Source organism: Malaya genurostris, chromosome 2, assembly GCF_030247185.1.
Source record: "Malaya genurostris strain Urasoe2022 chromosome 2, Malgen_1.1, whole genome shotgun sequence".
Classification (NCBI taxonomy): Eukaryota; Metazoa; Arthropoda; class Insecta; order Diptera; family Culicidae; genus Malaya; species Malaya genurostris.
The window spans coordinates 190,853,283-190,880,798 of NC_080571.1; the positions used below are offsets into that span (position 1 = coordinate 190,853,283).

General features: G+C 37.1%; 1 protein-coding gene across 2 annotated transcripts in view; it reads left to right on the top strand.

Moving 5' to 3' along the window:
• LOC131432876 (lysine-specific demethylase 5) overlaps positions 1–22,635 on the top strand; it is a 66,689-nt gene extending 44,054 nt beyond the window's left edge. Inside the window, exons 2-5 of one of the 2 annotated variants that reach the window (XR_009229985.1) lie at positions 18,518–20,254; positions 20,313–21,203; positions 21,262–22,439; positions 22,500–22,635. Coding sequence is in view for 1 of the 2 variants with exons in the window: in XM_058599435.1 (XP_058455418.1) it covers positions 18,518–20,254; positions 20,313–21,203; positions 21,262–22,338 (3,705 nt within the window). In the remaining variant the exon portion in view is untranslated. Of the gene's footprint in view, positions 1–18,517; positions 20,255–20,312; positions 21,204–21,261 lie in introns of both variants that reach the window. The other variant, XM_058599435.1, reaches the window with a different exon arrangement.
• The last annotated feature ends 4,881 nt before the right edge of the window (positions 22,636–27,516 follow it).

Sequence of the window (27,516 nt, forward strand, 5' to 3'; positions counted from 1 at the left end):
TCTATCGAAAAACCTATCTTTACTGCCGGTACTCCTCCAGAGTGTTTTAAATCTTTTTTCCATCATTTTTTCAAACTACGATTTATCACATCTTCACTAGCTGTTTAGTTTTGGTTTAAAAAGGCTAGCACATTCACGCTGTCCCGATTATATAAATAAACTTCAACGAGCTCTCGATTGGAAAACATTTTTAATCAATCCAAATCAAAAGTGAGAATGACAGAAAGAATAAACGTGTGATGCAAGAGAGGGACACGAAAAGTTCAGTTTGGAATGACGTAACAAAAAACTAAAAGTAATGAAATGTAATAGAATGTAATAAAATAAATAGTAAAAATTCAGTGTGACAGTAGTAAGAAATTTTAGATAAAGAATGTAATGAAAATATGATAAAGGCAATAAAAATGTAAATAACGTAATTAATTTTGAAATCGAACATGTAATAAATTAGATCTTCGTGCCCCTTGGACGCAAGGTTCATCAAATGTGCATATCTATGTGTGAGTGGAAGAACTTGTTATGCACGGAGAACTTTCGTTACTCAAATTGAAGGTAAAAATCACCATCGCAAAGTTCACGAACGTAAACTTAGGTAACTGTCTCTTCTTACAATCAAGTCAAGTATAAGTTACTCTATTTGATTCTCCAGACATTTTTCTATAAGACAAGCTATTAATAATGAACTTTCAACTAGGTTCCTTTAGTATTAGAGGGTGTTTTATATCGAGAGCTCACGAAATGGAGGATGGGGTGAAATAGCTACCAAAACGTTTCGTGCGGCAGTATAAGTTCTGGCATTCGAATCTACAGACTTTTTTACATAAGATAAGCTAGATTTAGTAAACTTCCAATAAGTTTTACCGAGATTTAAGGACTGAAGGATTTACAATAAGATATCATGAAATGGAGGAAATGGGGTAAAATAGCCACCAAAACGTTTCGTGCGGCCGGTGCACACTCTTCCATTCGATTCTCCAGACAAGCTATTTCAGTAGACCGCACTCGATTTCTTTTCAAGTTACAGAACAAATATTACAGAAAAACGAGCAGGGTGGCGATTCGTGCGGCCATTAAAAACCATTCCATTGAATTTTTTGGATTTTTTTACATAAGAAAAAAATTTCCCACTGTGCAATGCTTGGGAGCAACGTAAAACACGATTTTTTAAACTGTTACATACAATTGTTTCTGAGTACCAAAAATACTGTGTACAGCATCCTTTTTCATGACATTTTGCCTCGGACCGATTTTAGCATGGTTAGTTTTTGGCAACAAAATCGTTAGAATATGACATATGTAAAACAGACGGTGGCAGCATTTTCGAGTTGAAAGCAATTCCATGATTATATTGATTTAAACTAATTACATGCTGGGAGAACATAACACCCATAACCAATCGAATCAGTTTGTCGAGATCAGCAAATGCGTATGTGACAAATAATTTCACTCAATTTTCTTGGAGATGACTCAACCGTTTTCTACAAACTTATATTCATATGAAAAGTCGTATGCTCCTAAACAAGCTTCCTGAAATACGTTTATGTTCGATTTCTGATTCTGGAACAACAAGTTGATATGTGAAACGAGATTAAAATTTTGTAACTCATTTTTATCGTAGATGGCTGAACCAATCTAAGATTCAAATGAAATCTAAGGATTATCTAAGATTCAAATGAGAAGTCTTGCTTTTTAGTCAGATCCAACTTCCGGTTTAGGGGATACAGAGTAATTAGTATGAAAATGTCTATTTCATATAAATTAATCAGGTTTATCCGGTTTGCAGATTTGGATAGCCAGATTTGGATAGATAACCAAATAAACTTATTTCAGTTTTAGCGGTATTCAGTTTTCGATTCGGAAAGTATTCTAAAATTTAATTACCACTACGATTTCTCAAAGATCTACACTGATTTTCAAACATTTTTTTTTAAAATGCAAACTATACAGGTGGATTCAACTGACTTTGGCCACACCAATTTTCGAATTCCAATTCCAGTATCAAATCGTTTCTCAAAGCTCAATCGTTTTCTCATAAAAGGTCAAATCGAATTTCAAAAACTATAATTTAAAATTAAAGGATTTATGGCCCTATACTAAATTAATGAATTTTATCCAATTCTGACTTCTGATTCTAGAGCCACATGGTGATGGTTTTGATGAACCAATTCTAACAAACTTTGGCTCATTTGAAAGCTACTCATATGACTGTGACTTCTGGTTCCGGAGATATAATGGTATAAGTGACGTAGCCAACAAAACGTGTTGTTTTTTTTACCGTGCAATTTTCTCGGAGATGGCTGAACCGACTTTAACAAGCTTGAGCTCGTTTAAAAGCTACTATTGAGCCATTGATCCAGTTCGAAGATCAAATGACTGCGACTTGTGTTTCCGGAAATATAATGGATCAAGAGACGTGACCGACCAAATGTGTTGTTTTTACCGCGCATGTTTCTCGGAGATGTCTGAACCGATTTCAACAAGACTAGGCCCGTTTGAATGCTTTTGTTAGGCCATTGATCAAGTTCGAAGATCAAATGGCTATTGCTTCTGGTTCCGGTGATATAATGGAATAAGTGACGTAACCGACAAAACCTGTTGTTTTTATACCGCGCAAGATTCTCGGAGTAGGCTGAACCGATTTTAACAAGCTTAGGCTCGTTTGAAAGCTACTATTGAGCCATTGATCAAGTTCGAAGGTCAAATGACTGCGACTTCTGTTTCAGGAGATATGATGGTATAGGTGGCGTAACCGACAAAACACTTTGATTTTTGCTGCTCTAATGTATATAAGGGGATCACCTCTAATTTCGTAAAGCGCTAGTGCTCAAAAGTTTAAGCACCTAGAAAAAAGTCCTTATGCAAAATTTGAGCTAAATCGGACATGGGTAAGGGGTGCAAAAGTACCATTGGGGAGAGTACATGAAACTCCGAAATCGAAAAGTTTTTTTAATGCCAATAATCTTAAAATCGCATAAAAGGTCGAGATTTAGTGTTATCTAAAAAAAAAAGAAAAAATTGACTCTCTGGGAAGTCCCAGAAAGTCGATTTCCAAAAAAAAAATTCTTTTGACATCAATTTTTTTTCGATTTCGGAAATTTCATGATAATTTTTCTAGATCTATGAAAATTCCACTAAGTGGACTAAGAAGGGTTTTTTCACTCTTCTCATACAAATAGGCAACGCAAATATCAAGCACTTAGTTGGAAAAACGATGACGACTATTGTACATAAACACTGAAGCATGATTTTGTGAACTACTCGTATCAATCTGAATCAATTGTTTTACACCAATGAGCCCAAATTAATGTCCGAAATTATTTAATAAAAAGATAAAACATATTTTCATGAGAATGATATAAAGCAAGAGAAAGGTATTCTCTCACAACTAGGTGGATTGAGAAGGGGTTTTTAGATTAGCATCACTCTTCTCATATAATTAGGCAACGCAAATGTCAAGCCTGATGATGCCTACTATGTGATATAAACACTGAAGAATGCTTTTATTAACTATCGATTCAATCTGAATCAATTGGTGTAAAAAATTTGATAAAAAGATAAAAAATGTTTTTATGAGACTGTTTTGAAGACAGAGAAAGGCATTATCACACCACTAGGTAGATTAAGAAGGGTTTTTAAAATTCAAACCGATATAGAAGATGACAATCCAAAAAAGCTTCGAAGTTCGACTCCAAACTATTGCAATTTGTTCGTCATATTAGTTTGGTCAAACGAATCGTTTTGGGTTTTGCTCTTACACTGCGAAATCAACTGTTATTCATTGTATCATAGCATATTATTTCATATATTATCTTCTGTTATGTTATATTATGTTGTATGGTATTATACTGCATTGCATTATATCATATTATATTGTATTATATTATATTATATTATATTATAAATATATGTATTGTGTTATATTGTATTATGTTATGGTATACTGTTAGAATATATTGTGTAATGTTGTATTATATTGTGCTATATTATATTATATTATATTATATTATTTTATACTATGGTATATCACAGAGAACAGATATCCAATAGACATTCATACGTGCAAAGTCGTGTACAACGGTGATTTTTAACGGATTTTCACTTGTATGCTTTACACAGCTTTTTAAAAATGTTTGTACTAGCTAGGATGTCTGTTCTCTGTAGTTATAGTATATAGTATAGTTATATTGAATTATATTATATTATATTTTATTGTACCCTGGGCTTTGGATGATGAGCTACAGGACGCGTACCCCCGCTTGGTGGATGGGGGTGGGAGTCAATTTACACTTCGCGTATTGACAAAGTCGGACCATACCGAGATCGATCGTTCGCTTGTAAATGTAAAAGATGAAAATTATTATGTTGTCTGGATCGATCACGGAGTAGACAGGACTAATAATGCTTGAAATTGACAATAGGTCATTAGGTGGTTTCGAGCATTCTTATGCCTGGAATTGGTTCAAATTGGTGAATTATTTTGATCCAGTTGGGATGAATATTAATATATCATATTCGTCCTGAGCTTGGTGAATTTAATTCTAAAAGGAGGACTATTGTTTTCAGGAATATGAGTAAATTGATATCTTATGAACCGTTTAGGAACTTTCAAAACTTTCCGATCCGGCTCGGTATCGGTAATGTTTACAAATTGCAATGACAGCGAAACTGATTAATCAGGTGTGAATACACTCTCAAATCGGGAAAGGTTTGAATGTACTTAGATTTCTCCAACTTGGACACAGATGTCACCTTCTAACTAAGAGTGTGAGATGTGTGTTTCTGGAAGAGAACGGTTCACGTGGACCATTTCATCCAATCACACCTAGTATTTCTTCACGAAATACATGTAGTTCTTGTTTCCTGGATGCGTGCTCAATACTAGATGGCCCAAAACTTAGTTTAGACCTAAATTCCTCAAAAGCAGTCAAAATGATTGAAAGAGAGAAAGTCAATATTATAAACTGTGACAGAATAAATAAAAGCTAGTGCAGTGTGCCTAAGTGCATATATCGTTGAATAAAGAATTAGAAAAGTTCACAGAATTTCAAGCTATCCTTCCATTGTTTACATATTGTGACTTTCCTGGGCAATCTAGTGTTAAATGCGCATCCTTACATTATATAATTTAACAAGCTTACTAACACCTGATTTTATTTTATTTTTATCACGAGAAACTATCAAAATAAAAGATTATAGACAAAAACGATATGGAGCGGAAAAATTCTAGGGTGCCACAGGAATCCCAAAAGGAAATTTAAAACAAATCAAGAGTCCCAGTAAAACGACGAAAAATTGGTATTTGCATGTAATAACTCATTTGATGACATATTAACTTTTGGTAAGTCACAATATTTCTATTTTTATTATTACTTTTATTATTATCATTATTATTATTGTTGTTGTTATTGTATTATTATAAATATTATTGTTATTATTATTATTGTGATTGTCACTATTATTATTTTTTATTGATATTATTATTGTTATAGTAATTATTATTATTTCTTTATTCTTGATAAATTATCACATTAAGATATTAATAGGTTTCTCCGGCATAGTCAAAAAAGCGATGCAATGGGGAAAAGGAAATGTAACGTAACTTCGACAAAGATAGAAACAATCAGAGCAGATTAGAATGGATAGTGTTAGTAGACCAAACATATCTACATCTATTTAGGAACTTTAAAGTAATAATCGTTTGTACCGCTTCAGACATAAAAGACTATATAGGAAAGCAGGGCCAAGACCGAAGCGGATACAAAGCGAAATTTTCCAAAGTCTCATCGACGAGGACATTTAAGACACAGAAGCAGTTGGTAGGATGTCAAAATACAAATACGAAACAGACGCACGACTCAATGATTGACTGGTTACAGGGTGAAGCACACACTTCCTGCCCAAGTGACAAATTCTCTGGCGAACTTGCAATAGAAGATATTCATATCTTTCGTTGCAAATTGATAACCGTAAAGGAATCTGTCGCTTGGGTTACATGCTGGAGGGAACCTATCAATGATAGGGTTTCCTCCTTCGTTCCTAGTGTTCATTTGGGCACCATAGCCTAGTTCGTCCGGTATGGAAAGTGCGGATCGTTGTAACCACCCCCTCGGCCAGAGTAGCCCATAGAGGGAAAAAAATACATTGTATTATATATTATTGTAGTATACTGTATTGCATTATATTATGTTATATTGTGTTATATTGGGCCGTATGAATAAAACGTAGCATGCTTGAATTTCGGTAGTAAATGCTACATGTGGATCACGTTCCTGTCAAAAGCAGAGACTCTACTACATAACAATTTTCGATCATGTAGTATTTACTACAATTTCTCGGTAGGTAGCTCCACAGGTTGCTACTCGTGTGTTTGCTGATAAAATGAAGTAGAAAAATTAAATAAAGTGGCATTTTGCAGCAGTAATAACGTTTCAGGCTTTGTGCATACTTTTTCCAGCTTTTCTGGCTCCGAGTCGATACGGCATGCAATAAATGTTCAAATTCAAAGGTAGCATTAACTACACGTTCGAACTTGTTTTTTTATTCATGCCAAATGCGTTTTACTCTGTGGACTTTGTTTTTGAGAAGATACTACAAACAACAGACTTTACTACATTTTATTCATACGACCTATTGTGTTGTATTATATTATATTGTATTGTATTATATTATTTTTTATATTAATTTATATTATATTATATTATATTGTAGTATATCGACAACGGAGAGGGACAGGGAGTGCATCAGGGTATCTTACAAGTGAATGACTGAATGTTGGAGTGGATTGCCAACCTGAGTCACGCGGGGGAAGCTTTGTGTTTCTCTCTGAAGGTCTGAGGCCTTCTAACAAGCAAACCATCAGACGGGTTTAAGGTGGTATAGCGCATTTCTTTATTATAAGGCCGGATGTTGTTGCTGGAAGGCGCCGGGTCCTTAAACCCATTTTGGCCTTCTTAACAGCAATTATATGAAAGCTATCTGATAATCAAATTTGGATCTACTGTAAGTCTCTATCTCTGGAAGTAGCGTAAATACCGTGATATGATGTGATGTGAAGTGAAGCCACCATCAGTTCAAGTGAAACAACTAGACCTGAGCAGCGAGAGAGGTAAATAACGTCGCGAAATGTCATCTATATAATTACCGAAGCGTTTTACATCTGTTCACCGCACTTACATTTTCTTCTTTTTCAATAAATTTACGCGGCGAATGACTTCCCTAAAGCACATAAACTTTGTGCCTGACCTAACACCTATTATGTTATTTTCACCAAATTATGCTTTAAGTCTTAATTTCTGCTTTTTCACGAACGCTGGTGTTAGCCCGGGTTGGCGATTCAATGCATAGGACAAGCCAGTTGTCTTATTTTCGAGTCCCGATCTGGAAGGATTCTTAGTGTTAGTCGGATCCATAGTACCAGCCATGCAATGATTCTGTACGCTAAGAATCGGCTGCGAAGTCTGTTGAAACAGAAAGGCCAAATTCCATAAAAGTAATCTAATGCCAAGACTTTGCCTTTTGTGATTTTGCTTGGAGTCCAAGTTTGATTACGATGTCGCCCTTGGATCAGTACTCTCAACAGTTGAATTAAGAAGCCCCGATAAATTCAGAAAGGCCCCTTTTCATACTAAAAATATTGCTGCCTAACTGGAAATTGTATATATTTCAGTTTTATATATATCTGGAATTCACTGCTAACTCTTAAATGCGAAATGTTCATTTCTGTCGTTTTACGTAAAGGTGTTCTAAATTACACATACTGGGCATTCTTGGGTTAACTAACCTCCACATGTACTCAATATACATATTTTCATTGCTATGGATATATATCATTGCCGCGCGATCGCGTCGCTTGGGTACATCATGAGTTAACTTGCCTGAACATGTTTTCCTCGCTTCGTGGTACTGTTTTTACTGACTGATGCAATACGTTGAAATAGGCTTCCGTGAGCAATGTAAAAAGTTCCCTAATATATTATCTGTACTAGCTACGGTATAATGAATTATGTTATTGAAAGATCTTTTGATATGATTTCGGTCTGATCTTGATCTATGATAAAATTAGGGCTGTTGCTTAAGGTGAAATGTAGCGTCTTAAAATGCGCGCAAAATTTTATACGCTTCAGTTGAACGAACCATCGCACAAAGCGTACCAAGAAAAATGGACACATAGAAACAAGAAATTTTTTCAATGATTGAGCGCAGTGGGCTTACCTCTCGTTATATTGGCTTGTAAAAAAGACTGGACGTAATGGATTTTTGAATCCTTCACACTTTGAATATATGCTAATTCAATCGTTATTGTTAGTGATTACTCTTACACTAGAGCTATAAATCATGAGTAATTATGAATGATTAACATGAGGTTATATGTATATGTATTGAATAACTTGCTAACCATGTATATGCGTGAGCTTAGTAGCAAGCATGAATTCTTCTTCAAAAGAACGATTGAAGACAAGAGAACATTAAGTATTTTCGATACGTAAGAATTTACGTAAGAGTATTTACTTGACTCGTATGAGTTCATCATACCATGCAGTTAAAATCATTTAGTGAATCTTTTCTCAAGCTTATTTTTGGAGCACGAAATTGAATATAAAGTTATTTCGTTGTTCATTATTATTCAATCGATTTTGAAAGCAAAATCAAGCGTTGATTCATTGTATTCATAATAATTGAAAAACCAATGAATTCCAATAGGTTTTCCATGCTGGCTGGCTCGAAGCTGACCCTCAATGTTTATCACTTTGTTTGTATATCTGGTTAATGAACGATAATAATTGGCTTGTATTCATTTCATTCAGTAGCTTGTCAATGTTGAAATTTTAGTTTTGCTATAAAAATCGCTACAATCTAAAATAATACCTGTTTTACGATATTACACAGCCAAGCATTATTGCATCAGCAACATCAATGCATTGAACTCAACAGAGTTGGACATTATTAGCATTATAAATGACAGCTACTTAGAAAATATACGACTTCGTACAATACCCATTTTATTGTATTCAACTCATTTTAACACAAAACCTAATGCTGCATAAATTCGCGTCATTATTTGATTTGTTATTTTTACTCACGATATAATGCAACCGAGTCCACCGTGCATTTCTCACACCACCTCAATACGAAACAGCAGCGCGCAAGCAATAAAAAAATGCAGAATAATTTATGTAAACTTTTTCAATTTTCGGTTTTTTTGGCTAAAATTTTATAATTTTGAGTTGCATTTTCAGATTCTTTGTGGAATTCTGCTGCAAACACTACTTTTCAGTTCTAAAATCATCCCCGTGGAACGGAACAGTAACCGTTTATACATTTCAAAAACCAATTACGGCTCGGCAAAGCAAAATTTAAAAATTCTAAGAATACTTAGTTATAATAAATTTGATTTCGAAAACTTAAGTGTTTTTGGTTTTTCGAAAATCGGTCTAGATTTTGAATAATTGATCAAAAACGCGTTTTTCGCATTCCGCTACATTTCACCTTAAGGACTTGCCAGTGGATGCGGGTAGACTTACAGTAGCCCCGATATGACTCATCCATTCACCTTCTTACTTTAGCTGTTATCGAAAAGCGAACAAAAAGAGTTGGGCAGCTATGTAAGTAGAGTCACTTACTCGTATTCCGCGGGAATAAAAGATGCTCTTTCAACCATAAAATTCAGTGCATTGATGAAGCATATCGCTATACATGCTTGAACCCGCCTGATGGTTTGTTTGAGAAGGGCGCGTCAGACTCATGTCAAACCTTCAGAAGGAAACAAGTTTCCTTCAAGTGACTTGGGCTGGCTATCCACAATTCCTTGTCCAGTCATCAATTCGTCCGATGCCCTGATGCTCCCCGTGATAAATGTTGTATATTGATAAATACAATGAAACATAGTGTAATGAAATTAATATAACATAAAATGATATAATAGATTACAAAATAATACAATATAATATAATATAGTATAATATAATACAATATAATTTAATTTAATATAATATAATATAATAAAACATAATATACTATAATATAATATATTAAGAAACAATATGCAAAATAACAGCTGATGTAGAGTGTCAGTTATGCTCTTCTATCTTCGCAATACTGCAGGAAGTAGAATATTTCTCTTCTAATAGTAATAATAATATCCACATATATAAAAATAATATATAATATTATTATTGATGATTAATTAATAATAAAAAAAAAGTACAGGTGTGTAATGTCAGAGACATAACTGGATGTAGTGAATACGAATAAAACTGACACTCTTTCTTTATACTTCCGAATATCAATTAGTTGATCGATTTTGTTAATTGTGCAAGCTTTCCCATTTTTCACTACTAGAATTTGAAACGATACACCCAAACTACAGTACAGGTTAGTTACATCAAACATTCTGACACACAAAGCAATCTTTATAGTTCTTTAGGTAACATTTAGAGCCATTAGAAGGGTTGATGATCCATTTCCCGTTGTATTTTGCTCCAATGCAAACAACCACCAACAGGATGATGTAATCGTTTGAGCGTTTGAGGTTTTGTACAGCTGCTTTCATTAATAGTGACTGCTGCTCTCGATGAAAGAAGTCCACATGAAATCACGACCTGAGCGTTTGAGGCTTTATACCACGCAAAAGGTCTGCTTTCATTGCCAACTGCTCCACCTGACAATCGAAGTCCATATAAAAGTATTGCCGACTTCTCCACCTGACGATTGAATTCCAAATGAAAGCACTACCTGAGCGTTTGAGGTTTGGTACCACGCAGAAGGTGCACTCTCCGAAGCTGCTGGTCCCACGACGTCTGTTTCTGTTCAACGCACAAGAAGAAATGATCGATTTTTGACCACGGTTCCCCTTTTATACGCAGTCAGTCGAAGATATGTGCCTGACTACCTCAAAATCGTCGTCCTTGCGCGAAAAAGCCAAGCAAAAGTAATGAGTTTTCCGCGTTGTTTTCAAAGATGGAGAAAACTTAATATTTGAGTTGTTTGTGGTTATCTCACACTGTTCAAAATATTATCCTAAATTCCTGATCATATTTTTGATGAAATGGTGAAAGAATTATGTTGCTACCGTTAATACAAGTCGAGATATTCACGATTAAGTTCTGCCCATTCTTTCATATGGCTAATTTTGAAAAGGCACCCAATAGTAAAGTAAGTCGTATTCACGACAAAAACAATATAATATAGGACAATTAAATATATAATAAATAATAGAATGAAAAAATTATATGTTGCGATATGCTATGATATATATTACTATGTATAATGGGCTTGAATTTATATGCCATTTCGCATCCTTTCATTATGCCATCAACGCATTCCATTGACCAATTGTCACCACAGACACACGTGTAGACATGAGACAGGAACCTGTGAGGACCAAGCTCATCTTGTGACGACCTTGATAATAATAATAAAACATGATGTAATGAACAACAGAATTATATGTTGTATTATACTATAATACACATTTAGGATTTTAGGATGTGCTTTAACTTACAAGTCATTTCGCACCCTCCCATTCTGCTACTAACGCAGAAGGCGATAGCTCCCAGTCGACTCCGTTATATTGACCAAATGTCATCATAGACACACGGGGAGCAGGGTATGAACGAAGCAGTGAAGATGAGTATACATGCTTCACGGCGTATGACATTCATGAATATACCTACTTTATGAACCATGTCGCTTTTGAGAAAGCGTGAGCCTTGTTGCTTTATTGTAATGGCTGTCCATGCCCGAGAATGGAAGAGAGCAAACAATATTCACCCATACTACTGTTTCTTCTTCTCTCGGTAAGAGACAAGGTCTAGCCCCATGACTCATTGCAAGCAAACTCTATTCACGAAGCTAAAAAGTGATGAAGATTATATATTCAGTTTTCGCTAACAGACATTTCACATTTGTTTATACCGAATTCATTTTGTGTGCACTGCCACCGCTAGAGCTTCTATTAGAATAAATGTTTTGCTGTAATGGGGACATGTGTTTTTCACAGCTCTCACAGCTCAAAGCAATATACAATGAAAATTCAATAAAAAATGTTCAATGCGCAATACTGATTAAAAGACTTATTTTTTATCCTACTGGTTGATTAACTATCATACACTATTTCGATTAAACCCAATTAAACGCTATTCAGCAGGAATTTGATTTACAGAAGTAACAAGAGTGCAGTTATAATATTCAAGTATAACTAAGAATTATTACCCTCTAGTAACTTGACACGAATTAAATAAGTGATATGCAACAGTTTTCGTGGTATAAAGTCATCATCAACAGCCGTTCTCGTTCGGAGAGCCAGTCATCAGAATGTAATCGGTCAAACCATTACTGAAAACTGAATATATAATCTTCATCACTTGCTAGCCCTGCGAAGAGAGTTCGCTTGCAATGAATTGCTTTGTGAGAAGAACGACTTTCAGACCACGAGAGAGAAAATTCTGTTCACGGTTTCTGTGCTTCATGAAGACTTTAATACCAGCACACTGTACCATCTGTGCATATGTGGAATATATTTGCTTCCATTTGCGTTTTGTTTGTGTGGTTCTTTTTGGCTGGAAAGACGTCCTCATTGTGAGCGGTGGAATTGTACGTTCTTAATGTAATGGAAACTATATATTCATTCACCGATGAATGAATATGGCAAACCCTGACGGGGAGGCATGAGCTAGGAACTTGTGAGGACTCAGTTATCTCACCATCTGGCAGGTGTGGCTCTGGAAGTACCGTAAATGATGACGAACAATTCTAAAGTGGAACTTACTTCGATATCTTATGGAATGTTCAATCGATTGTCACACGTTTTGATTTGAATTCGATCCGATTTGCAATTCCGACATTACAGGGTAATGAGTGATAAAAATCTCGAACTGTCGTTTAAAATGACGGTCATTAAAATAATGTCATGAGAACTAAAACACCGAATTGCATGCAAAAAACACATGTACATTAATTAGTATAACATACAGAAAGAAACAGTGCTTTGATCGCTTAGGTCATTCTAAAAAACGAAGTGGGTTCACTATTATATGTACTTCCAGCAGCGGAACTCGAGAACCGGTATAATCGAAGTTGGTTCGTACGGCCACCAACTAACATAACGTACAAACTCTACTAGTTTTTATTCAAATTTTGAACATTGCATACGATTTAGCCATCGTACTCTAAACGACGATTTAAATTTTTGTTGTATTCGAAAATATGCAGTAATTTTTGGTAGGACCATAAGACCTTTCATTTGATCCTAAGATTGGGAATATCAGTTTAGAAAATTTTTTTACGGTTATTGTATCGCCAGTTTAAATGACGATGCGCAATATTTAACACACTAACAACCTATAACTCCAGAACCGAAGTCGGATCTAAATGAAATTCAAGAATTCCGGGACCATTTCATTTGATCCTAAGATTGGGAATATCAGTTTAGAAATTTTTTTACGGTTATTGTATCGCCAGTTTAAATGACGATGCGCAATATTTAACACAGTAACAACCTATAACTCCAGAACCGAAGTCGGATCTAAATGAAATTCAAGAATTCCGGGACCATAAGACCTTTCATTTGAATCTAAGTTTGTGGAAATCGGTCAAACCATCGCTGAGAAAAGTGATCTCTCACTTAGTTATCTCAGGTGAGAGATCCATTTTGGAATATAGGACAACTATTTCCGGTGCTTCCGGAACCGGAGATCGGAAACCAGGATAACCAGGATAAGTTGCCTACTGATAATGACTATCGATTTGTGTAGTTTTGAGACCAGTTGAGAAATGATTTTGTTTCGCAGGTTTAAGTGACGTGTACAATATTTAACACACTTTATCCTATAACTCTGGAACCGGAAGTCGGAACAAATGAAATCCAAAAATTCCATATGGCACCGTGAGACCTTTTATTTGAATCTAAGTTTGTGGGAATCGATTAAACCATCGGTGAGAAAAGTGAGTGAGATTCATTTTGAAATATATGATCACTATTTCTGGTGCTTCCGAAACCGGAAATCAGGATAGCCGGAATCGGTTTGATTTGTATTTGGTCACAATATAATTCATTTGGTAACTAAAATCCATCCACATTTTCTGAATATTGTATACTTTTTTCATTTTCATTGTCAGTAAATGTCTAAGTAGAATTTAAACGTCAACCGTGTTTACACGATTGAGTCACGTTTAAGTTCTGCTTAATAGCGAGGGTTGGTGTCAAAAGTAGGGTTTAGTTTATTTATTTATTCTATTAATGTAAATAATTCAAAAAAATTACATTCTTCAAATTAAATAATGTATATATATATATATATATATATATATATATATATATATATATATATATATATATATATATATATATATATATATATATATATATATATATATATATATATATATATATATATATATATATATATATATATATATATATATATATATATATATATGACGAAGCTAAAAATCCCACTCGACTCAGTGTCAGACACTCGTGAAAAATAGTGCGAGCAGCACCGCTCTCCGGATTGTTGGTAAAATGCAGGCCTCCGTTACAAAAAGGCTAAAAGTTGCTGCTTTACCTGGATATCCTGGTCATCGTGTAGCTGTGTCATCGCCCCTGAAGCAATTGCCACTACCACCAAGTCGACCAACGAGCATCACGGCCGCAACGGTGCGTCAGAGTACAGAATCTTCAACAAAAAACTTAAAAGTTTAATATTCTATTGTTTTTACCTTTTTTTATATATATAAAAAATAGGTATAGAATTCGCTCAAACTTTCGAAAAATTTTCCGAGGCCCGGAGGGCCGAATGTCATATACCAATCGATTCAGCTCGACGAACTGAGCAAATGTCTGTGTGTGTCTGTATGTGTGTTGTCAACTAAGAGGTCGAGATCTCAGAGATGGCTGGACCGATTTTGATCAAACTAGTCGCAAATGAAAGGTCTCCCCGTCACCCAGAACGCTATTGAATGGTTTTGAGATCGGATGTTTACTTTTTGAGTTATACGAAGTTTTATGTCAAAATTTTCAGTTTTTTGACAGTATCTGTCACATTTGACCTTGAAAACAGAATATGTTTCCATACTTAGATTTCGCTCGGTAATACCTAACCAACAAGCCATAGATTGTTAAAATCCGTCCATTTTTAACGGAGATATCGATATTTTTGTGTAAGCCTTATTCCAGTAGAAGGAATTTTGAGCGCTGTATGAAAAAGCAATGCTTGGGAGCAACATGAAACACGATTTTTTATACTGTTACATATAATTGTTTCTAAGTACCAAAAAGACTGTGTACAGCATCCTTTTTTATGACAATTTACCTCGGACCAATTTTAGCACGGTTCATTTTTGGCAACATAATCTTTCGAATATGGCATATGTAAACCAGATGATACCAGCATTATCGAGTTGGAAGTAATTCCATAGTTATATTGATTTAAACTATTTACAGCAATAAATGCTGGAAGAACATGACTTCCATATACCATACGACTCAGTTCGTCGAGATCAGCAAATGCGTGTGTGACAAATAATTTCACTCAATTTTCTCGGAGATGGTTAAACCGTTTTCTACAAACTCAGATTCATATGAAAAGTCGTATACTCCCAAACAAGGTTCCTGAATTACGTTTGGATCCGACTTCTGATTGCGGAACCACAGGATGATATGTGAAACGAAATTAAAATAATGCAATTAATTTTTCTCGTAGATGGCTGAACCGATCTAAGATTCAAATGAAATCTAAGAATCATCTATGATTCAAATGAGAGGTCTTAAAATCCTATAAAACCTCTTACTTTTTAGTCAGATCCGACTTCTGGTTTAGAAAATGCAGGGTAATTAGTATAAAAATGTCCATTTCACATAAATAAATTTTATTTCAGTTTGAGCAGGATTCGTTTTTGGATTCGGAATGTACCCCCAAATTTTAATTCGCACTACAATTTCTCAAAGATGTCTACACACTGCTCAGGTGAATTAACCTGATTTCGGCTACACCGATTTTAGAATTCCGGTTCCAGTATCGAATCGATTCTCAAAGCTCAATCATTTTCTCAAAAAAGATCAAATCGAACTTTAAAAACAAATATTATAGGACTTAAGGTCCCATACAAAATTGGTGAATTTTATCCGATTCTGGAATTACAGATGATGAGTTTATAAATTTCATGTAAATTGTTTGGCGTAATAATTTAATGCCATTCGAATCATTTTGGGCTATGCTAATTCCTGAATACCGGCTCTGGAAGTACCATAAATAATGACGAAAAACTTAATTCGACATCTCATGGAATGTTTAATCGATTGTCGCACGCTAAGATTGAAATTCGATATGTTTTGCAGTTTCGGCATTACAGGGTAATGAGTGATTAAAATCTCAATTTGCCGTTTAAAACGACGATAATTAAAATAATGTCATGAGAACTAAAACACCTAAGAATATCCATGCAAAAACACATGCGTATTGATTAAAAAGGTATCATCTCACTGCTAGGTGGATTAATCACGTTTTTTTTTATTACAAAATATAGTGCCTACGATTAAAATTGTACGGTCTTTTTATATACAAGCTGTGTCGTTCATTTTATGTAGGTTTTTTTGGGTAACTTGTTTCTGCTGCCGATACTTTGTGACCACAGGGAAGAAAAATCCGCCCAAAAATCTGCTAGTGAAGTGAAATTTTTCCGGAGACCAAGAAGGTTAACGACCCTGAACTGGTGGTTCGCGGTATTAAAGAGACCACCAGTAGTGATATACAAATCCATACGTAACTATTGGCGCCCAACGCAAAAAGAAGTGCTTTGATTCGTAGACCAGGAGTAAACCACTTTTTTCATCGGGTCTACCGGAAAAAAAATCAATGCACAACGTTCATTTCTTTATTCGCGTAGTCATTAGATCGATTGTGTTCAGAAGTTATTTCTGAAATTAATTGTGATTGGTGTTTTTGTGAGTTGTAGCGAGTGATGCAAAATCTTACATCTGACACGTCGTCAAATGTGATGGGGGAATAATTCTGCATAAAATGTTCAAAACGACGAATGTTACAATGAGAGATTCTCTTTGTTTACTTTCTTTTTTTAATCTGCACTGAAGAAATTACCGAAAAAAGCAGGAATATTTCGCAATAATCGAAAGAGAAAGTAAACAAAGAGAGTCTCTCACTGTTACATTCGTCGTTTTGAACATTTCATACAGAATTGATCGTTTGTATTTTTTATGTAAATCTACCTGAAATTGGTCAATACATACAGACTAAATTTGACGCTTAATCACACGATTAAACGAATGCCAAATTTTATAACGAAAACTGCCAAAAAAATCGATTTATCCAGGCCAGGCAAGAAATAAAAGAAAAATTGAAACCATCTTTTTCGGCAAAGAACTCGAAAATATTCGACACGTTTTTTTAATTTCAATATGGTTCGTGGAATTTTCGAGATATGATATTTTGAAATTTCGCGTTTACAAAAAAAAACTTTTTTCAACGGCCTAAACTGTAAAATCTAATAAAGATACAAAAATTCGTCCAAGACATGAAATGGGCGCCTTTTTCCTTAGCTTTCAAATAAGCGATTCCATAGAACAACCTTTGTAGTTTATTTAATGAAAAAAGTAATTTTTAACAAAAAGATTCAAACTTGGGCCTAATTTTTTTTCTTTTTGCTTTTTAATATAGAAAGTCACTGTGAAAACCGACTTTTGAACCGAGGCCCGGAGGGCCGAATGTCATATACCAGTCGACTCAACTCGACGAACTGAGCAAAAGGCCGTGTGTGTGTGTGTGTGTGTGTGTGTGTGTGTGTGTGTGTGTGTGTGTGTGTGTGTGTGTGTGTGTGTGTGTGTGTGTGTGTGTGTGTGTGTGTGTGTGTGTGTGTGTGTGTGTGTGTGTGTGTGTGTGTGTGTGTGTGTGCAATTTTCTCGGAAATTTCTTAACCGATTTTTACAAACTAAGATGCAAATGAAATGTGTTGAAATTGTTTAAAAAGTCCCCGAGAAGATGATCCATCGGATTTCTGGTTCCGGAATTGCAGTGCGATTTGTAAAAATTTTCAATTTCATGTGTATTTTTTCACAAGCGATGGCGAAACGAGGTGCACATTTTCATAAAATTTACTGGTAAATTCATCTAGTTGGTAGACCTTGTTAGTTAGTGGATATATGAATCTACTTTGGGACTACTAGTACCCGATTTCTCAGCAACGGTAAAATCGATTTTCACAAATCATGATTCAAAAAATAGCTCTCAGTGTCTTAAAAGACACTGTGCAATTTAATCCAGATCCGATTTCCGGTTCCGAAATTAGAGGGCAATATGTACCTAAACTGGCATATCAAATTATGCAAAATCGGTACGTGCTGGTACGGAAGAAGAATCGTGTAATATTGTTTGATTTTAATTAATATTTCAGCGGAAAATTGTTTTGTAAAATATGATCAGTCATGATATCTTAAATTGCATTTGAAATCATTTATTTCCCCTTTATTTAATTAATCATAGTAAATTAAATTATATACTTTTAGAGTTGGCAACCACCATTCACCGTAGATGTTGAGAAGTTAACATTTGTTCCACGAGTCCAACGTCTAAACGAACTAGAAGCAGAGACACGCATAAAACTAAATTTTCTTGATCAGATCGCAAAGTTTTGGGAATTGCAAGGATCATCATTAAAGATTCCTATGGTTGAGCGTAAACCTTTGGATCTCTATACATTGCATAAAATAGTGAACGATGAAGGAGGCATCGAAATTGTTACAAAGGAACGCAAATGGTCGAGAGTTGCTTGTCGCATGGGATATCAACAAGGAAAAAATGTCGGCACTAATTTAAGAGCACATTATGAAAGAATTTTATATCCTTTTGATACATACCGTTCTGGTAAAATTATAGATTTGGCGAATTTGGAAACCGAACAAGAAGATTGTGAATACAAGCCTCATTCAATCGAAGCTCGTCAGCAGGTACAACCGCCACCCGCAACTACCGCCAGAAGATCTCAGCGTTTTGCTCAAATGAACAAATCAGCCAGCATTGGAGCAGAGAACGACTTATCTCGGTTTTCACCAAACAAGTACCGTTTGAAAAATGTATATGGCACTAGTACAAATGGATCAACAAAAGGAAAGTCAGACGTAACGTATGCAACAAATCCACACGATCCAATGGCAAAGTATATCTGTCACATGTGTAATCGAGGCGACGTAGAAGAATCAATGCTACTTTGCGACGGATGCGATGCTTCGTATCATACATTCTGTTTGTTGCCACCATTGCAAGAAATTCCGAAAGGTGATTGGCGTTGCCCGAAATGTATTGTTGAGGAAAATTCTAAACCGGTTGAGGCATTTGGATTTGAACAAGCTCAACGAGAATATACACTTCAGCAATTTGGTGAAATGGCCGATCAATTCAAGTCCAACTACTTTAACATGCCAGTTCATCTTGTTCCAATAGAGCTAGTTGAGAAGGAATTCTGGCGTATTGTTTCGTCAATAGACGAAGATGTAACTGTTGAGTATGGAGCAGATCTACATACCATGGATCACGGTAGTGGATTTCCAACTAAATCCTCATTATATCTTTTACCGGAAGACCAAGAATACGCTGAATCAAGCTGGAATCTTAATAACCTTCCAGTTTTGGACGAATCTATCCTAGGGCATATAAATGCGGACATCAGTGGCATGAAGGTCCCATGGATGTACGTCGGAATGTGCTTTGCTACATTTTGCTGGCATAATGAGGATCACTGGAGTTATTCTATAAATTATTTACATTGGGGTGAACCAAAAACTTGGTACGGCGTTCCTGGAGCAAGGGCCGAAGATTTTGAAGCGGCTATGAAGTTGGCTGCACCTGAGTTATTCCAATCTCAACCGGATCTACTGCATCAACTGGTTACTATTATGAATCCAAATATTCTCATGAATTCAACAGTACCAGTATACAGAACAGATCAACATGCGGGAGAATTTGTAGTTACTTTTCCACGTGCATATCACGCTGGTTTTAATCAAGGCTACAATTTTGCGGAGGCAGTAAACTTTGCTCCTGCAGACTGGATGAAAATGGGACGCGAATGTGTAAATCACTACTCTAAGTTACGAAGATACTGCGTATTTTCGCATGATGAGTTAGTCTGCAAAATGGCACTTGAACCGGATCGGTTGAATCTTGGAATTGCAACCGCCTGCTATATCGACATGGCAGAAATGGTTGACACCGAGAAGAAGCTAAGAAAAAATCTACTAGAATGGGTGAGTAAATAGAATGAGGTATTACATAAAATTCTAATAATAAATAATTTATATACAGGGAGTTACAAATGCGGAACGTGAAGCTTTCGAGCTACTTTCTGACGATGCCAGACAGTGTGAAATTTGCAAAACAACGTGTTTCCTTTCTGCGGTAACATGTAAATGTACTACAAATCTAGCTTGCCTTCGTCACTTTGCAGAACTTTGTGATTGTCCAGCCGAGAATCACACTCTCAAGTATCGTTACACACTTGACGAACTACCGTTGATGGTACAGAAACTTAAGGTTAAAGCGGAGTCATTTGAAAAGTGGCTTTTTAAAGTTAGAGATGTACTTGATCCGGCAATTGATACTAATATAACGTTGGAGGAACTACAAGAAATTGCTCAAGAAGCGGAGACACAAAAGTTCCCCAATAGCGTTATTCTAGAAAGGCTTAATTTCTCTATACTGGAAGCACAAAAGTGCATAACCGTCATTCAGCAACTTGATATAAATAAAATTCGTACAAGAACTCGAAATACAGCTGAGTGTGCCAAGTATAAACTATCTTTAGAAGAGCTTGATATGTTTGTTAATGAAATCAACAATTTACGCTGCATAATTCGTGAAGGAGACAGTGTACGTGAATTACAAAAGATTGGCAAAGAATGGGTGAAACAAGTTGAATGTGCTCTCAAAGCTCGTTTCAAAGATACAAATATTCAGCAGTTGACGCACCTCATAGAAGAAGGAAATTCTCTGTGCATCGAATTACCACAAATTATGTTGTTGAGAGATCGACTAGCACAGTTCAAATGGTATAAACAAGTGCGTTTGTTACGCGAGAATACAATCGATCGTATGTCATTAGATGAAATCAAAAAAATGCTAGATGATGGAATGAAAATACTTCCACATACAGTTCTAGAGAAAGAATTAGCAGAACTTCATGGAATTATGTTGCAGGTAAGCTACACCACCTTAGAAAATGAATCACCATCAACATATTTTACTGTCGTTGCAGATTATGGACTGGGAACAATCAGCCAGTCAATGTTTCAAAACGGAAACACGTCATAAAATTAGTGAAATTGAAACCCTTCTGGAAAGGGCCCATTTGATAGAAGATTTCTTGCCATCACATAGTCAATTACGGGACGCATTGCAGAAATCAAAAGAATGGCTACACGCGATCGAATCATTGGAACGCAATGAGAACTACAATTTTTTCCACACTTTGCAAAATATTGCCAATCGGGCAAAGTTGCTGCCTATGGAAGCAGAAAGACAGAAGCTTTTTGAGAGTATGGGAGCTGATTCAGATGGTAAATTGTCTTTGTCGTGTTTAGGGTACGGCGATTCTGCTGCCAGTAGTGGAATTAAAAGGAAGCAACTGAGTAATGTTGATGAAGTCATCAAGAAAATCAAGGATGATCCTTGTATTACAGAACTTGATGAACAAATTTTGAAAGCGCAAATACTTTGCTGGAATGATAAGAACAAAGTTAGTGCATTAAGTCTATCTTGTTGGTATACAAGTGTTGAAGAGAAGTTTGGCGATAGCAAAATTGTTTATCATTGTGGAAAATGCTCTGAAATCGCAAGAAAAAAAACTATCAAATTATATAAGGAAGAGAAAAAAGAATCCTTAAATGAGCCACTAAAACCAGACATGGACTTCAAAGTTGAATTGAATCAGTTAGAGGAAGACGCACAAGCAACGCGAGAGTGCTTTGACGATTTCGAAGATGAATATAATGAGGGAGATGATCAAATGAGTGACCCAGAAAATCAAAGCGATCGAGACAGTGAAAATACTCATGCTGAAGATGAAGAAGGAGCATGTGATACATTCATTGGCGACAGCGAAGACAGTAATTTAGACATCGATTATTCGAATAAACTTGGTTCAAATAATGAAGAGAAATGTACCAGCCTCGCTAAGCATGCTACCAGTTCACTATACAGTGACGTTTGTTCATTCGCTAATATTACTAGTCAACAAGGTAAAACTTCAAAACAAAGGTTGACTGCTGGTAAAAGTGATACTTCAACGTCTGTAGAAACATCTGCGATAGATCCAAGAGGAGTTATATTTTAAACAAAACAATACAAACTCTTAATAAGTAAATAGTACCTTCTCTATCACATCCTGAGTATGCGAGCTTTTGCTTCCTCTCGCGTGGAAAAGTAGTCGAACGTGTTTGTTTACTTGTTTATTTCAATGTCTGCAATTTGGTTAATCGCTATTATCGTTTCCAGATATCAACGCCACCTCTGAATTATTCTAGAAATAGATGTCTATAATATTATTATCTATAAGTTCAAATGTCAGATACAGAAGTTAAATACAATATTGAAGTCAAGTCTCGTATCATCACAGCTTTGGATACATAAATGGAAGTTGTTTATTTATTGTGAAATTTAACGATTCCCAGATTGAACGTTTTTTTTTGGTATTAAAAAAGGCCTCACTCTTCACCAAATACATTAATCCTATATCCAAAATTCAAAACTACTCGCGTTAGATTTTTCTGTCGTTACCTAGTAGCTTAGATCTGAGGTGTCCTTTACTGTACCAAGCGGTTATACGACTTTCCCTCGAAAACCATTCCCCAGAAAATAAAGCAACGAAATATTACTCCCAGAAAGTACCATTTTCCAGAATATCACATTCCCAAAAGTACTAATTAGTAGGAGACCAAAAGTACTAGATAGTAGAAGAATTCATTTCCCAAATATAGTATTCCCCAGAATAAGGTTTACAGGAACAGATGTTTCACCAGAAAAGCATCTACTAGAATGAACCAGTCCCACGAAAATAATTTTCCATAACGAACTAATTTCCAGAAAATGTCGGGAATTCTCATAAACTGTAATTTTCAAGGAATCAGCAACTTGGATAAGATGTTGATTGAATTACGCTCCAACATCCGGGGTTGGATAGGCCGGTAGGGGAGTTCTTTTTGCTTCTCTCATATAGAAAGGTTATGCAATCACTGTGAATACCGACTTTTGAACAGAGTGTCATATACCATTCGACTCAGTTCGTCGAGTACGTGTGTATATAACGTTTTTTTGCACTAACTTTTCTCGGAGATGGCTGAACCGATTTTCACAAAATTAGATTCAAATGAAAGGTGGTCCCATATAAAATTTCTGAATATTGTTTGAATCCGACGTCCGGTTCTGGAATTATGGGGTATAATGTGCAAAGAATCGTGATAATAAATGCAATATTTTTTTCGGAGATGGCGCAACCGATTTTCACAAACTTAGAATCAAATGAAAGCTCAAGTAAGCAGGTCTCATACTTAATTCCTGAATTTCATTTTGATCTAACTTCCGGTTCCGGAGTTATGGGGTAAAATGTGCATAAAAATGAAAATATGTTTTCTAGCTTTTCTCATAGATGGCGCGACCGATTCTCACAAACTTAGGTTCAAATGAAAGATCCTGTGGTCCCATACGGAATTTTTCAATTTCATCCAAATCCGACTTCCGGATCCGGAAATATAGGGTAAAGTGTGTTAAAAAATTTATACCACTGAAAAGGGCGAAAATCCGTTGTAGCAATCGTCCTAATTTGATGTACTACGTTCTCACCTGAGAAACCGAGAAGGACCAAAATGTAGCAATCGTCCCAATTTGATGTACTCCGTTTTCACCTGAGAAACCGAGAAGGACCAAAATGTAGCACTGATACACTTCAATACTACTTGTTAAAAAGAAAGAACTCTAATGAACAGTTTAACAAAAATTTATTTTTGATGAATTCAAATTTACGTCTATCTTTCTACCAATAAAATTTTCTTCTGTCTAAAATTTTCATTCCGTTTCTAGTTGCTTGCTTTGATCATCATTTTTAGTTCGTAACATTCTCCGGGCCAGGAACAGAACTGTTTGCTTGGAGTAGTACAATTTTACTCATAGGTCTTGTATAAACTGATTTCGATGTTCGGACTGTAACTGTTCTTACATTGCCGTCTGATCCTTGGTAAATTTTTTCAACCAATCCTTTTGGCCAGTTTCCTCGGTGTAAAGATTCATCCACTATCATTACAAGATCACCGACGTGATATTCATGATAATTTCTATTATCTGGCTTCTTATCAGCTCCGGACGATACGTAGCTATCCATTTGCGCCAAAATCTATCCGCATAAATTTGAGCATGTTTGTACGCAGCTCGACAGTCCAGGTCTCGTTCATCAAAGGTGTGGTCAAATTGGATAAAATTATTTCGACCAAGTAACAGCATGTTGGGTGTTATTGGTTCTGGGTCTTGGGGATCCTCTGGTACGTGAGTCAGAGGTCTATTGTTAATTATATTCATTGTTTCACATAGTTCTGTGCGTAATACTAAATCTGTTGGACTTCTTTCTTGTAACATACAGCGAAGTGCAATCTTCACAGAACGTACTAAACGCTCCCAACATCCTCCAAAATGCGGAGCACCAGGTGGAATAAACTTCCATTGAACACCTCTAATGCTCAACGAATCTTGGATCTGTGGCTGATCCAGAGTTCGCACAAGCTTCTTCAATTCCGCATCTGCACCCACGAAGTTTGTACCATTGTCAGTCATAATGCATTGCGGTAAACCACGGATGGACATGAAACAGCGAATGGCCATAATACAGCTTGCTGTATCAAGCGATGGGACGACTTCAAGATGTATTGCTCTTACTGTCATACATGTAAGCAACACTACCTACCTCTTTTCAGTACGACGCCCCATTTTTACTGATAATGGTCCGAAATAATCAATTCCTGTGTAAATAAATGGGAATACGAACGGGGTTGTCCTCTCTAGTGGCAGGTTTCCCATTTGTGGAATGGTCGGTTTTGCTCTATACCAGAGATGGCATTTCACCAGAGTTATACACGCTAGAGTCAGATTTTTGCCACACCGAGGATGAAAAAAACGAAGCACCGCACAAAGAGGAAAGCGCACTTCTTCTCAGTGTCGAATAGACAGCATTTGAGTGTGTGCTTGTGGTTAAAGCAGCTGGCGCGAGTGAAACACATTCTCTTCGCATGAATCGCTCACACGCGCTCTCGTCTTTTTTTTTTTTTTACAAGGTGAAATGCATTTACGCACGGAGTGTGGGACTCTCCACAGGACTACCCAACTGTTGATTGGAACTACCCACTAAAACACCTTGGATCTCCAACCCTACCTCCCCGGCACCACCGCTAGGTATTACTTCGGGGTGCAAGGCTATTGGTGCTCACAGCACCCTCCCCAGATTTATGCAGAATGGGGATCAGCATCCTGCTCTCGAGGGATCGACCAGTTGGATGACGAGGTCGGTCCAGTGATGCCGGCTGGAGGGTAACTTCCGGTTCACTGGCGCCTCGACGACCCAAAACTGATGCTACGTCGCGGAACTACTCGACTAGTCTCCGCCAAAAGATCTAGTCTACACCGACGGAGGGCTCCCCGACGAGGGAAGTCCTCCCGAACCGACGCTTACGGTACGCGTCTACGACTCGACCGAAAGGATGCCTAAGTCGATCCAATGATTCCGGTTGGAGCGTGGCTTCCGGTTCACTGGCGCTCAGACGATCCTATCGGTATCACGCGACGATCTACTCATCTAGTCCCCGACAAAGGATCTAGACTACTCCGACGGAGATTTCCCCGGCGAAGGAGAATCTCCCGACACCGAGTCTCTTACACCACACGGGACACCCGATGGAGTGCCGAGGTCGGTCCCGCGATTCCGGTTGGAGCATGGCTTCCGATTCGCTGGCGCCTCGACGACTCGAATCGGTGTTGTGGCGGCTACTCGACTAGCCCCCGCCGAAGGATCTAGCCTACACCGACGGAGAGTTCCCCGACGAAGGAGGCCCTCCCGAAACCGACGCTTTCGATTCCCGTCAACGCCCGACCGAGAGGATGCCTGGGTCGGTCCAGTGATTCCGGTTGGAGGATAGCTTCCGGTTCACTGGCGCTCTGACGATCCTAGCGGTATTACACCACGATTTACTCGTCTAGTCCCCGACGAAGGATCTAGACTACTCCGACGGAGATTTCACCGGCGAAGAAGAATCTCCCGACACCGAGTCTCTTACACCACACGGGACACCCGATGGAGTGCCGAGGTCGGTCCCGCGATTCCGGTTGGAGCATGGCTTCCGGTTCGCTGGCGCCTCGACGACTCGAATCGGTGTTGTGGCGGCTACTCGACTAGCCCCCGCCGAAGGATCTAGCCTACACCGACGGAGAGTTCCCCGACGAAGGAGGCCCTCCCGAAACCGACGCTTTCGATTCCCGTCAACGCCCGACCGAGAGGATGCCTGGGTCGGTCCAGTGATTCCGGTTGGAGGATAGCTTCCGGTTCACTGGCGCCCCGACGATCCTAGCAGTTTTACGTACTACTCGTCTAGTCCCCGACGATGGATCTAGACTACTCCGACGAAGAGCTTCCCGACGAACACGCGCTCTCGTCTAAATACACCCAAGTGACCACTGGCGCGTGATGGTGAGCGAACACTTCTGTGAACTTCAATTAATAGAGAGTAGATCTGGCCTTGCTATGAAAAATTTGCAAGGAAAACCGAAAATTTTACGATAAATTGTTTTATTTTGCTGATTTTGCGTATCCACGCTTCATCTACGAAAACCATACAGCAGAGTGCTCACCGGCGTGTACACCTCTGTGAAAGTATCTGCATCCACCGCAGAGAATTTATTAGCTAATGCTCTAGCACTTTGGTGCGATTCAGTGGAAGAGGTAAAAGGAAATAAACAAACGCACTCATGATGCGTGCACACTTACACAACAGTGGTGTATAAATGTGAAAGAGAAGAGCTCTCGTTGAAGTTGTCAGTGCGAGGGGAGAAATTTTGCTTGCTCTTCGTCACACAGAGGAGATAGACATCTCTGCTCTATACTCACAGCACTTGATACATGACATAGTGTATTTCTTAACTTGAGAACGGAGTTTCAAAATGCGATGTCTTTCTTCTATGTTATTTACAACAGTTTCCAATCCTTGATGTGCATTTGCGATATGATACATGCGAATTAGAAGGGTCGAAAAATTGTGATTGTCAGGGAAGATAACGGGATTATTCACTTCAAACGGCTTACTATTATCTTGTATACGACCACGCATGCGTATGATTCCATTATGCAGAAAGGGTGAGTATGTTTTCAGTCTACTGCAGCTTTTTACGAATCCGGTATGTATGAGGCTCCGTAACTCTTGGTAAAAAACTTCCGATTGAACTTTTTCATACCAAGCATTTCTTGCATTATCCATATCGT